The sequence below is a fragment of the Balaenoptera physalus genome (assembly GCF_965194825.1).
Source record: "Balaenoptera physalus genome assembly, chromosome: 16".
In the NCBI taxonomy this organism is placed as follows: Eukaryota; Metazoa; Chordata; class Mammalia; order Artiodactyla; family Balaenopteridae; genus Balaenoptera; species Balaenoptera physalus.
In genome coordinates this window covers 14389831-14402457 of record NC_138898.1, presented here as the reverse complement: position 1 = coordinate 14402457, position 12627 = coordinate 14389831, and the positions used below count along the sequence as shown (strand labels likewise).

The 12627-nt window shown below is 39.4% G+C and overlaps 1 protein-coding gene and 1 long non-coding RNA gene across 3 annotated transcripts in view; one reads left to right on the top strand and one right to left on the bottom strand.

Moving 5' to 3' along the window:
* The window catches only part of LOC309645800, a 141586-nt gene that overhangs the window by 97528 nt on the left and 31431 nt on the right, over positions 1 to 12627 (top strand). The window lies entirely within an intron of this gene.
* ZNF334 (zinc finger protein 334) overlaps positions 5436 to 12627 on the bottom strand; it is a 48949-nt gene continuing 41757 nt past the window's right edge. For both annotated transcript variants that reach the window (XM_082431395.1, XM_082431396.1), the window contains one exon: positions 5436 to 12358. In XM_082431395.1, the coding sequence (XP_082287521.1) occupies positions 10584 to 12358 (1775 nt within the window). In that variant the 3' untranslated portion in view covers positions 5436 to 10583. The remainder of the gene's footprint in view (positions 12359 to 12627) is intronic.

Below are 12627 nucleotides of genomic sequence, written 5' to 3'. Positions count from 1 at the left end.
ATCCACTATGGTATCCACTAGCTGAGTGTGACGATTACGTTATTTGAAATGTGACTGGTCTGAACTGAAATGGGCTGTAAGTTTAAAATATACACCGGATTTCCAAGACTTGATATAAAAAAAAAGAATGAAAAATGTCTCATTAATGACTTTTATATTGATTACATGTTGAAATCATAATATTTTGGATATATTGGATTACATAAAGTGTTAAAATTAACTTCATATATTTCTTTTTTACTTTTTAATGTGGCTCAGAGAAAAATTTTAATTACATACACAGCTTACATTATATTCCCATTGCACAGCACTATTCCAGATCATCGGTCATGCCAGAACTATTTTTTAAACATTTTTGTTCTCTTTCACTTATCTTTTATCTGCCTCCTGAGAGGTGTATCTATTTTATTGCTTATAGTAGACATCTGTCTGATTCATCACTTCCCATCATCTTTTGAATAGCCCTTTTATATTTGGAGAAATTATTCATCAGAACTCAAATTCCCAGCCTCCCTCACCATTAGGATGTGTGTATTTGACCTTCATGGAATGAATGGGAAGTGAGCTACACAGGGAATCAAGTTCTACGTGGAGTTTCCATTTCCATGGGTCCAGGTGGCACAGGCAATGAGCTTTGACAGTGCAGCCGCGACAGTGGTTTCAAGGTCAAGGTCCTGGCTTTGGGAGGGTGGTGACAGCAGCAGCAGTTTCCTCATAGGGCAGAACTGGGTATGGTTCGGGGCATTGCTTAACCTTGAGTCTGGCTTTTCAGCCCTCACAATGACATTGTGAGCTACTCGATATCTCTTTTAAAAACTTGCTTGCTCCTTAATCATCAGAATCAGCTTCTTTTGCAATACAGAACTCACTATAGAACCCTGACTGGTGTACTGGGATGGTTTTCCTCCAAGAAGAGATTTGGGATTTATTTTTTCTTACTATTTAAAAAATATCTTCCATCTTAATGATTTCTCTCTTCCTACTTTTTTTCAGCTTATTTTCTTGTTCTTTTTCTATTTCTCAAGGAGACTATTGTCTTAGCCTGGGTTCCCCAGAAAATAGAGCCTGTGTCAAAAGTTTACGTGCTAACACTTCACTGGGTTTGTGCAACAACAGAAACCAGGTTGAAGGAAAAAGTGAGGAAGGGAGGGAGGAGGGCAAAGGTAAGAGGCTGCGTTCCTGAGAGGCTCACAGTTTTGTAACCAGTGTGGCTAATTCCTTGGGCTCACAGTACATCCTCAGAGAGGCTGTATGAACTCCTCTGTCTTGGAGCATCCCTCAGGAGGAGAAGGTGAGAAGAATTTATCCATTGGGTCCTTCCTGTCCCCCATCTCCTATGGTTCAAAGTCTGCCCCACAGGGCATTAACCTGATGCATCCAGGCAGTATTACCTGGCCTCTGGGGAAGCCAGAGCCTCCTGGACCAATCTGGCCACTGCATATAGTGGTCTGTCTCTCCCTTTCTGTCTGTGCTACTGTGGGGCTCCTCAGTCTGCAGTGCAGTCGATGGCAGAGGCCATGACCTGGCTTAATGACCAGGAAATAGCTTGCTGTTCCCTGTAGAGCCTCTCCATCTAGGAGTCAAGGCAAATGATTTAGGGGTGAGGTTGGTGAGTAGTGGGGTTGAGGGGGGAACGCCACAGAGATCTGTGGTGGTGCATAACCTAAGGCTAGCAATTCTACCCCTTGCACCATTCAGATCTGCTTTCACCCTCTTGTAACCTTGGAGCACATACAAGAACAAGATGCCCTCATTTCTGCTCTAAGAGGGAAGATACAAGTCAGTCTTTCAAGGTGGCAGCTGTTCACTGAAGCAGGGCAGTGCCTGGGGACAGAGAAAGTAAGGGGGTGACAGGTGGGGAAGAAGAGTACGGTGTAGGGTGTGGCTATGGATCTGAGCAATGCTTAAACTGAATCATATAAAGTATCAAGTTCTTTCCATTTATTGATGAAGTTACTTAAGGCTAAAAAATTTCCTTTGAAATTTTTTCTATCTCCCATAAGTTTTCCAATGAAGAATTCTCCATTTCTTTGTTTTCTAGATAATTTGTAATTTCATTTTCCTTTCCTTTGATTCAAGTGTTCCCAAACAGTGTGTTTCTTAGACTTAATTTCCATGCAGTTAGCATATTTTGGTGACTTTAAAAATCATTTACTTCATTTTTATTGAATGATGAGCAGAGATGATAGCCTATGAAATATCTAATTTATTGAATTTTCCAAGATTTTCCTTATAGCCAAGTGGGTGATAAATTTTAGTAAATGCTCACGTATGTATAAAAATGTACATTCTGTATTTGAAGAAACATTTATTTATTTGAGTTTGTAGATTGCCCTTATTCTTAAGTGATACATGCTTACGAGTGAAGGGTCATAATATTGGTAACTTATTTTCAAATGATTCAGAAAAAAAATGTGTATGTATAAAAAGAGAGAGAGAAATAAAGCAAATATGGCAAAATCATAACAATTGGTGAATCTAAATAGTTCGTATAGAGATGTTTATTGTAGCATTCTTCTGCCTTTTCTGGGGATTTGAAATTTTACAAAATATAAAGGTGAAAATAAAATCCCTTTACTCTATTTTTAATAGGCGTCTCAGTGGGACCAAAATTAGACTTGAATATTTCATCTGCTATCTTTCCCTGGGACCTCTTCATTATTTTAAATCTTTTATTTGTTTTTCTAATGAAGTTATTTAAATCTGTAATTCTTCCTTTGAATTTTTGTTTGGTCACACTTCAAAGATTTTTATATTTTGTGTTCTCATTGTTATTCATTAAAATAATTTATAATTTCTATTCTGATTTTCTCTCTAACCTGATGGTAGCTAAAAGAGTGAATTTTGGATATTCATGTCTATAGGGATCTTGGTGGTGGTGAGGTTTTGTTTTTTCTTTGGCTATTCTGGTTGATGTTTTCTGGTTTTATTGCATTATAGTCTGTGAAATGGCCTATAGTATTTCTGCCTTTTGACTACAGTAAGTCCCCTACATACGAATGAGTTCCATCCTGAGAGCAAGTTCATAAGTCCAATTTGTTAAGTCCAGCAAAGTTAACTTACATACCCAACTAACACAGTTGGCTATATAGCACTGTAACGTAATAGGTTTATAATACTTTTCACACAAATAGTACATAAAAAACAAACACAAAAAATAAAGAAAACATTTTTAATCTTACAGTATAGTACCTTGAAAAGTACAGTAGTACAGTACAACAGCTGGCATACAGGGGCTGGCATCAAGTGAACAGGCAAGAAGAGTTACTGACTGGAGGAGGGAGAGAAGGTGGGAGACGGTAGAGCTGAAGGATCGTCAGCAGTAGGATATGGAGGGTGAGCTGCAATTTCACTCACGCCTGATGCTGATGGAACGCACGTTCGCATCTTTGAAAGTTCTCAACTTGAAGGTTCGTATGTAGGGGACTTACTGTATACGGACGTATCCTCTGAATTCTGGGGAAATGGTTGCTTGAATACATCCTTGCTGCCCTCATCTTTCAATTTAAAACCAGCTACTGAACATTTTTTGAGGCCAGCAGCTTTTTTTTTTTTTTTTGAGGCCAGCATTTTTTGAGGTTTTAGGGTGGAAGCAAGATCTAGTGATCTCTGGGGGCTAGTCTGAGTTCAGTGAGAGCCGGGCCACCAGAGGCCCAGGCCCCAGTAGTGATGGTCAGAAGGAAAGAGGTAACATCTGGGAACACCTGACTTATGCAAATCCAAGAACTTCCTGAGGGAGCTGTGCGCCTGCCCCTGTGACTCCAGTGCTCGGAAAGCTGAGGGGGAGGAAATCGGTGTGCTCAATCCTTTCGACCCTGGGAAAATGCCAGCTGAGGAGACTAAGGAGCAGAGGGAGTCCTTCTGGGACCAGCGACCCACCAGCCGGAGCACTGCTGACCCAGAAGAGCAAAGACTGCTGGGCGGTCCATGACTCAAGAGCCTGACCTGCTGCAGATCCCCAGCAGCTGAACACGCACCCCGGGGAGCCAGCAAAGGAAAATACCAACGTACCTGCGGGGTCTTCGAGATGAGAAAGAGAGAGAACTGGTGTATCACAGAGAACAGCCAGTACAAACCTACAGAAGAGAGAAGGTAATCTGAACAGAAATTGACGATGAAAACGACACCCGAAGGAGCCACAGATAAAGTGTGACGTGCATGCACACACACACACACACACACACACACACACACACACACTTATGTTCTGGATCGAAGGAAAATCTCATATTCAGACTAAACATTTCAGGAGATGAATCAAAGGAGAGGAAGGTTACTGGTGCAACTGGATGTGGAATACCAAATGGAGAAATAAAACACATATCAAAAATTTAAAGAGATGGAAATGATGAGGTGAAATCAGAGAGGTTGGGGGGATGATGGAGGCAACCAAATACCTGTCTATTTGAATTATTCAATATTGGAATTATTATTATTGGAAAAACGGAAATTCATCAAATGGAGGAAGTGGAAGGCAGGCAATAACGAAACAAAACAATGGAGGAAATTTTCCCTGAAATGTTTCCAACAAAGACCTGATCAGAAGATTTTAAGGAGTCACTGAATTCCAAACAGAGCTTCCCCCCCAACCAAAAAAAAAAAAAAAAACGAACACCAAGTATACATATAAAGCTTACCAACCTCCAGAGAGGGAAAATAAGTAACTTACAATGAAAATCAATGAGCCTGGCACTGGACTTCTCATCTGCAATACTGGAAGTAAATGATGATGTAATAATATCTACAGACTTTTGAGGGGAAAAGGGAATCCTAAAGGAAGACTAATAATAATATGGGACTATAAATACTGAAGGATCTCAGCCTGGTACTTGGGGAGGGGAGGGTGGAGAGGAAAAAAGTTAAAGCATTTAAATCTCTTTGGGGTTTGGGGAGCATGATGTAAAAGAATTACAATCGGTCATCTTAATGTGAAGAAATAGATGGTGTTTTTCATATAATGGAAGATTATATAATTGTGATTATGTATTTTTTTTCTGAATATGAAAAAGAAAAGGTAATTGCTAGCTCTATAGAACACCAAAATCTAAAAGAAAAAGAGGGAATTCCCTGGCTGTCCAGTGGCTAGGACTCCATGTTCTCACTGCCAAGGGCCCTCATTCAATCCCTGGTTGGGGAACTAAGATTCCACAAGCTGTGAGGCACAGCCAAAGAAACCCCAAACAACAACTACAAAAAACCCTCATTAAACTGTATACCTAATGTGTGTGCAATTTGTTGTATGTAAGTTATACTTTAAAAAAAATAAAAGAAAAACACATAATAAATGGCCATATTATCTGCCCGCAAAAACAAGAAAAAGGAAGAAAAATAACAAAGTAAATAAATAGTAAGCTCGAATTAAAATGGAAGGAATAAAATAAAATATATCCATTTTTACAGTAATCTCAAAGGGACTGAACTGTCCTATTAAAACGCAAGGTGTGCTAAATAGGATTAGAGAACAAAACCCAGGCATATGCTGTTGTTAGGAATACTGTATCAGCCAGAAATGCGTGTAACAGAAACTGAATCACAGTGGTTTAAACATATGAGAAATCTGTTTTTCCTTGTGTAACAAGAGGTAGGTGCAGAGCTGGGGCAGCTGCTCAGAAAAGCTCTAATCTCTACTGTCAATTCTAGATTCCCCTCACCCTTAGCACCTCTGCTGGATATGGTGGCTTACCTGGTGGTGTGACCTTCAACCCTCATTCCTAAGGGATCTGAGCCCTTCCTGGTAACTATGCTGTTCTCAGTTTGAGGCCATGATGGATGGATATGTCCATCTACCATCAAAATTGGGCACCTCCTCCATATATCAAGCTCAGGTTTCTTCCTCCTCTGTCAACTGGTCATAAGGGACCCACTTCCCACTGCATGCAGCCATAGGTTTTTTTTTTTCTTTTGGCAGTGCCAAGCGGCTTGTGGGACCTTGGTTCCCTGACCAGGGATTGAACCCGGGCCCCCAGCACTGGAAGCTTGGAGTCCTAACCACTGGACAGCCAGGGAATTCCCTCAGCCATAGGTTTAAGCCAAGGGGCAGGCAAAAGGTGGATGAAATGGGGGTCAGGGTTGCTTACTCACTCAGCTTGCTTGTGCCATCTGGCCCTCCTCTGCTCAATCTTGGCAACTCCGGTGGGAGGGTGAGGGCATGCGGCATCTCTGAAGAAGTCCTCCCAGGAGAGACTCCTTTTGAATCACTGAAAGTGGTGTCTCTCAGAGGAGTCGGAAAGGGGCAGAGGGACATTCTGAACAATGACAAGACCTCCAGTTAGGAATTGTTGAGGTTGGACACTGCCATGGTTGTCCCCAAATTATAGGAGAAAGAATTATGCTACGTGTCCCTAACTTCAGGTGTGGTACAATGATGGCATCTTCTCTATTCATCTCCCCTTATTCCAGTGTTTCCCAACCTTTATTTTTTTAAGTTATAGCTCCTCCAAGGGGACTTTTTAGATATTATTTTTCCTAATTGTCCTCCCCATAAAAATTTAATACCACAGATATACTGCATATCTGTTTATGTACTATGGTCCTTTGAGAGCCACAAACCATTGTAATAGCTAAGATTTTTTTTCAGGCTCCAGGAACAAACTTTCACCCCTTTGGGGGCAATATTGCCCCTGTTGAGAATGCATGTCTATTCTGTTAAGAAAAAAATTAAAGCAGGCAGGAAAAAAGCAGTATTATAACTTAAATTATCTGATATGTTTCTTTGACAGAAACGCAGTGACACACGTAACTGTGAAAAATGTCTCCCCGGCACTGTGCATTAATGTCGGTTAATGAAACTGGGTGGCTGAAGTGAGAGTGGGGATTGGAAGGCAGACCGCTTTCAGCCGGAGCAGAGACGTGGTGGAGTCTTTCATGTGCGACTAGAGCCCTCTGCTGGCCATTTTGGGAACATACCCTAGTAAATTAAATGTAGCCCATTCATTTACTTTCTATTTCCTTAGCATCCCTAACGTGTCATTGATGAGCTCTAGGCTTGGGTTTGAGGCTCAGCAAGGTTTAATAACCTTATGAGAAAAGGTTATTAAAGCCAGAACCACACAGTGGTAAGTGGCAAAGCTGGCATTCAAAGTCAGGTTTGTCTGAATCCAAAGCCCATACTTTCCTCCTCAAGAGGTTGAGGTTCATTTATTCACCTATAGCTGTCCAACTGCTCCAGAATCATTTGTTGAAAAGTCTATTCTCCTCCACTGAATTCCTTCTGCACCTTTGTAAAAAATCAGTTGGGCATATTTGTGTGGGTCTATTTCTGGGTTCTCTATTATGTTCCATTGATCTATATGTCTATCCATCCACAAAACCCACACGGTCCTGATCATTGTAGCTATATAATAAATCTTCAAATCAGTAGACTGATCATTCCATTTCATTCTTATTTTTCAAAATTGTTTTAGCTATTCTAGTTCCTTTCTCGTTCCACATAAACTTTAGAATAATCTTGCTTATATTTACAAAAACATTCCTGCTGGAATTTTGATAGGGATTGCATTACACCTATATATCAGTATGGGGAGAATTGGCATCTTTACTGTGTTGAGTTTTCCAATCCATGAACATGGTATGTTTATCCACTTTTTAAGATATTCTTCAATTAGCATTTTGTAGTTTTCAGCATGCAGGTCTGGACATGTTTTGTTAGGTTTACACCTAACTATATAATTTTTTGGGCAATTAAAGGACGATATTGTGTTTTAAATTTTGAAACCTATGTGTTCATTTCTGGCATACAGAAATGCATGTTTACCTTGTATCCTGTGAACTCACTTGTTAGTTCTAGGAGGTTTTCTGTTTTTGTTTTTGTTTTTGGTAGATTCCTTGGGATTTTCTTCTTAGACAATCATGTCATCTGTAAATAGGACAGTTTTATTCTTTCTTTTCTGATCTGTATGCTTTTTATTTCCTTTTCTTGCCTTGTTGCGGTGGCTAGAACTTCCAGCACTATGTTGAATAAGACTGGTGAGAGCAGATATCTTTCCCTTGTTCCTGATCTTAGGGGGGAGGCATCCAGTCTTTCACCATTACATATAATGTTAGCTGTAGGTTTTTATAGATGCTCTTTATCAAGTTCCCCTCTATTTCTATTTGTCTGAGAGTTTTGTCATAAATTTCAAATACATTTTGGCAAATACTTTTTCTTCATTGGTGGATATAATGTGATATTTCTTTGGTTTGTTAATTACACTGATTGATTTTGGTGGATTACATTGATTGATTTTGAATATTGAATCAGCCTTGTATCCTTGCAATAAATCCCATGGTATAAAATTCTTTTCATATATTCATATGTCTTTTCATATAATAAAAAATTCTATTTGCTAATATTTTGTTAAGGATTTGTGTGCCTAATTCATGAGGCATATTGGTCTTTATTTTTCCTTTTTTGTACTGTATTAAATTTTTTTTTTTTTTTTTTGGTTTTGGTTATCAGTGAATGCTAGTTCATAAACTGAACAGGGAAGTGTTTTCTCTTCTTGATTTTCTGGAACAAAATGTGTAGAACTTGTGTTATTTCTGCTTTAAACATTCGGTAGAATTCTCTAGTGAAACCATCTGGGCCTGGAGATTTCCTTTTTGGGAGTTTTAAAATTACAAATTAAATTTCCTTAATTCTGTTTCATATTGGGTGAGTTGTGATAGTTTTTATTTTTGGAGGAATCGGTCTATTTAACCTAAGTTGTCAAATTTATACAAATAAAGTTGTTCACAGATTCCCCTATTATCATTTTGATGTCTTCAGGGTCTGGCATGATATCCCGTTTCATTACTGATATTGGTAATTTATGCCTTATCTTTTTGTCAGTCTTTTTAGAGGCTTTTCAATATACCACATCGCCTAAAACCCAGACATGTATTTTAATAACCGTCTTTGAATTCTTCAGAGCACTTAGCCCGATGAAATGCCCTTCAGTGACCCCAGGAAATCAATGTTGAATTCAAACTGACTCCTGCCTTCTACTCCTGGAATATCTTGGTGTTTCTTTGGAGTTTGAGGCCAAGCTGCATTCCTGTAGCTTGAGGATGGCTCATGGGCTCTCCAGCCTGTTTTTTTTGTTTGTTTGTTTGTTTTTGTTATTGTTGTTGTTGTTGTTCTTAGTGGCTCTGGTTTGAGTTTGTCAGAAGCTAGGTTTGAGATTCCAGGGGCCAGTGGGTGCCATTAGAGACAGACATTGGTTACCAGGGTGGAGGTTCCATCTAAAGCAAATTTGTGCTTGGGGCCCAGATACTGACTGCACATGAATACACCAGCTCTTGTTAACATTATAATGCAATTTCTTCAACCTGTTTCTTGAAAATTAAATAGCTTATAAACAGAAATATGTATGTATATATATGCATATATATAATATAAAGAAAAATAAGAAATACTTGTATACTCATGACCCATTTAAGAAACATAAAGCTTCCTCCCTAAATGTAAGCCCCTCCTTCCTCCATAGATGTAACTGCTATCCTAGATTTTGTGTTAACCATCCACTGGCTTTCCTTTGTAGTTTTACTACTTATATATGTATCCCTCAACAGTGTACTGTTGAATTCTTTGTTTTTGAACTTTATATAAATGCAATAACATGGTATTTATTGTTTCCTTTTTTATTAAACATTATTGTTTTAAGATAATAATCTTGATATGTATAACTGAGGTTCATTTTCATTGGTGTATGTTATTCCCATTGTATAAACATACCAATATTTATTTATCTAGTTTATTGTCAATGGACATTTGCTACTTTCTCTTTTTTTCAATTGTCATTACAAAAACCTGACAGGTTGCAATGAACCTTCTTGTACATGTCTGTTGGTGCGGATGTGCAAGAGTTTCTTTAGGGCAGGGTTTTCCTGTGATGGAGCTGCTGGCATCCTGGATGAGCCCCTTTTCCTGTCCTTTCTCTGACATGGTGCAGGGTATTGGGTATCTTTGGTCCTCCCACACACTAAATGCCTGAAGCACCCTCAATCATAGTATCATCCCAGTATTTCCAAAAACCCTTTAGAACGCCCAGTTGTTTTAGGATATGTATCTAGAAGCACAATTGTTGAGGCACAGGTTATGTCACTGTTCAATTTTCACTTATATACTGTATTGTTGAGATTCAGAGAGAGGTGGGTTCCCTATGTAAATCCAACATACACGTAATTCATGTTATAGAACACACTCATGTACTACATACCTATCCATATACTTCAGAAGGTCTTCACATATATATTTAACACTGCTGTGCCAATGACCTTAATTTATTCCTGACAAAAGCTCCACTTTCACATTCTATTAAGAACTGAATATTTTATTATCTTTTTTTGTAACAAGTTTGGTATCACATCTGAAATACGACTTCTATTTCCAAAAGAACATTTTCCCACAGGAACATTTTTATCCATAGTCCTTAAAATAATACATTTGCCCTCCATATCTCTGAATACTTCTTGAGAGCTTTCACACAATCAAAGCATTCATAGAGAGCTCCTATTTCGCTCCTATATTACTTCTCTAATTCCAATTAGCTCTAACCTATTGATAAAGACTTTCCTACATGTGTTGACATCTAAGTGCCTCTGCCCTGTGATTTTGCTGATGTTCAACGGCTATGAACTGCAGAGGATGGCTTCTGCACGTGGAGAGTGTTGGTGGGAGTTTTCTTATGTTTTTTTCTTTGATGTTTGGTGAGGGCTGACCTCTGGCTGAAGGTTTTTCTACATTCATTACATTCATAGGGTTTTTCCCCTGTGTGAATTCTCTGATGTTTTGTGAGGGCTGACTTTTCATAGAAGGTTTTCCCACATTCGGGACATCTGTAGGGTTTCTCTCCTGTATGAGTTCTCTGATGTACAATGAGGTTGGATTTCACGCAGAAAGATTTCCAGCATTCATTACATTTATAGGGTTTCTCTCCTGTGTGGGTCCTTTGATGTTGAGTAAGGTTTGACTTCACACAGAAGGTTTTCCCACATTCCTTACATTTATAGGGTTTCTCTCCCGTGTGAGTTCTCTGATGTACGGTGAGGGCCGACTTCTGGCAGAACGATTTTCCACATTCACGACATTTGTAGGGTTTTTCTCCTGTGTGAGTTCTCTGATGCTCAGTGAGGTTGGACTTTACAAAAAAGGACTTCCCGCATTCACTACATTCATAGGGCTTTTTTCCTGTGTGCACACTCTGATGTTGAGAAAGGTCTGTTTTCTTAGGGAAGCTGTCCCCACATTTATTACAGTCATAGGTTTTCTTCCCTTTGTGAGCCCTCTGATTTTGAGTGAGGTGTGACTTCTTACTTAAGACCCTCCCACTTTCACTACACTCATTATTTGGTTCCCCTGAACACTTTCTCTGATGTTGACTGAGCTTCAATGTCTTGTGGGAGGATTTCTCACAATTACTACCTTTAAAGCTTTTCTCACTCGTGTTAATTCTCTGCTTTAGAGCGAGGTAGGACTCCTTTTTCACAGCTCTCTCACTATCATTACACTTACTGGGTTTTTCCGTTGTGTCAGTTCTCAGATGTTGAGTCAGGTGTGGCTTTTTGTGGAAGGATTTCCCACACTGGTTACAGTCATAGATTTTCTCTCCTGTATGAGTTCGCTCATTTTGAGTGTGGGATAACTTCTGCAAGGCTTCCTCACTTCTGTTATACTCATCAGGTTTTCCTCCTGCGTGCATTCTCTGATGTTGAGTAAGGTTTGACTTCTCGCTAAAAGATTTCCCCAATTTGTTACATTCACAGTGAGCTCTCTGATGTGCAGGTTTTGACTTCAAGCATGAAGATTTCCTATTTTTACTGGATTCGCGTGGTTTCCTTTCCTTAAGGGTTCTTGGACAAGCACCAAGCTTTAACTTTTGGAGGAAGGCTTGTCCATATTTGTTACCTTCAGAGGGTTTCTCTCCTGTATGAGCTCTCTCACATGCAACAAAGGCTGTTTTTCTGTGAAAAGCTTTCTCACAATGATTATATTCAAGACATTGCTCCAAAGCTGAATTCTTCTGATGTTGAATAAAGTCCTCAATTTGTCTGTGGGATTTCCTCTTTTGATCATTTTCACCAGGCTTGTTCCCTGTATGGGTTTTCTCATGCACAGTAGTAAGGAATCCACATCCATTGAAATCATTAGATTTTTTTCTCACACCGCTTCTATTACTAATAACTAAGTCAAAAACACTTTTCAAGTTTGTTACAAATGGGTCACACTGATGGGATATTTTTTTTGAGGGCACTGGATTTGTGGTCATATTAAGTGTTTCTCTGAAGGTCTTATTTCTCTCCTCAGTCAATGTTTTGTTGTTGATGAATAAACCTTGCCTCAAATACTTGTCTTCATTTTCTTGGCTTATCTCTTTCATGTTATTGGTTCTTTGGACTTCTAGAAATATAAAAAATTAACATACATTATAAATCTTAACACATTTCTTAAGGAATAGGCTCGTATACAAATGCTCTGGGCTTCCCTGGTGGTGCAGTGGTTGAGAGTCTGCCTGCCAATGCAGGGGACATGGGTTCGAGCCCTGGTCCGGGAAGATCCCACATGCCACGGAGCAACTGGGCCCGTGAGCCACAATTACTGAGCCTGCGCGTCTGGAGCCTGTGCTCTGCAACAAGAGAGGCCGCGATAGTGAGAGGCCCGCGCACCGC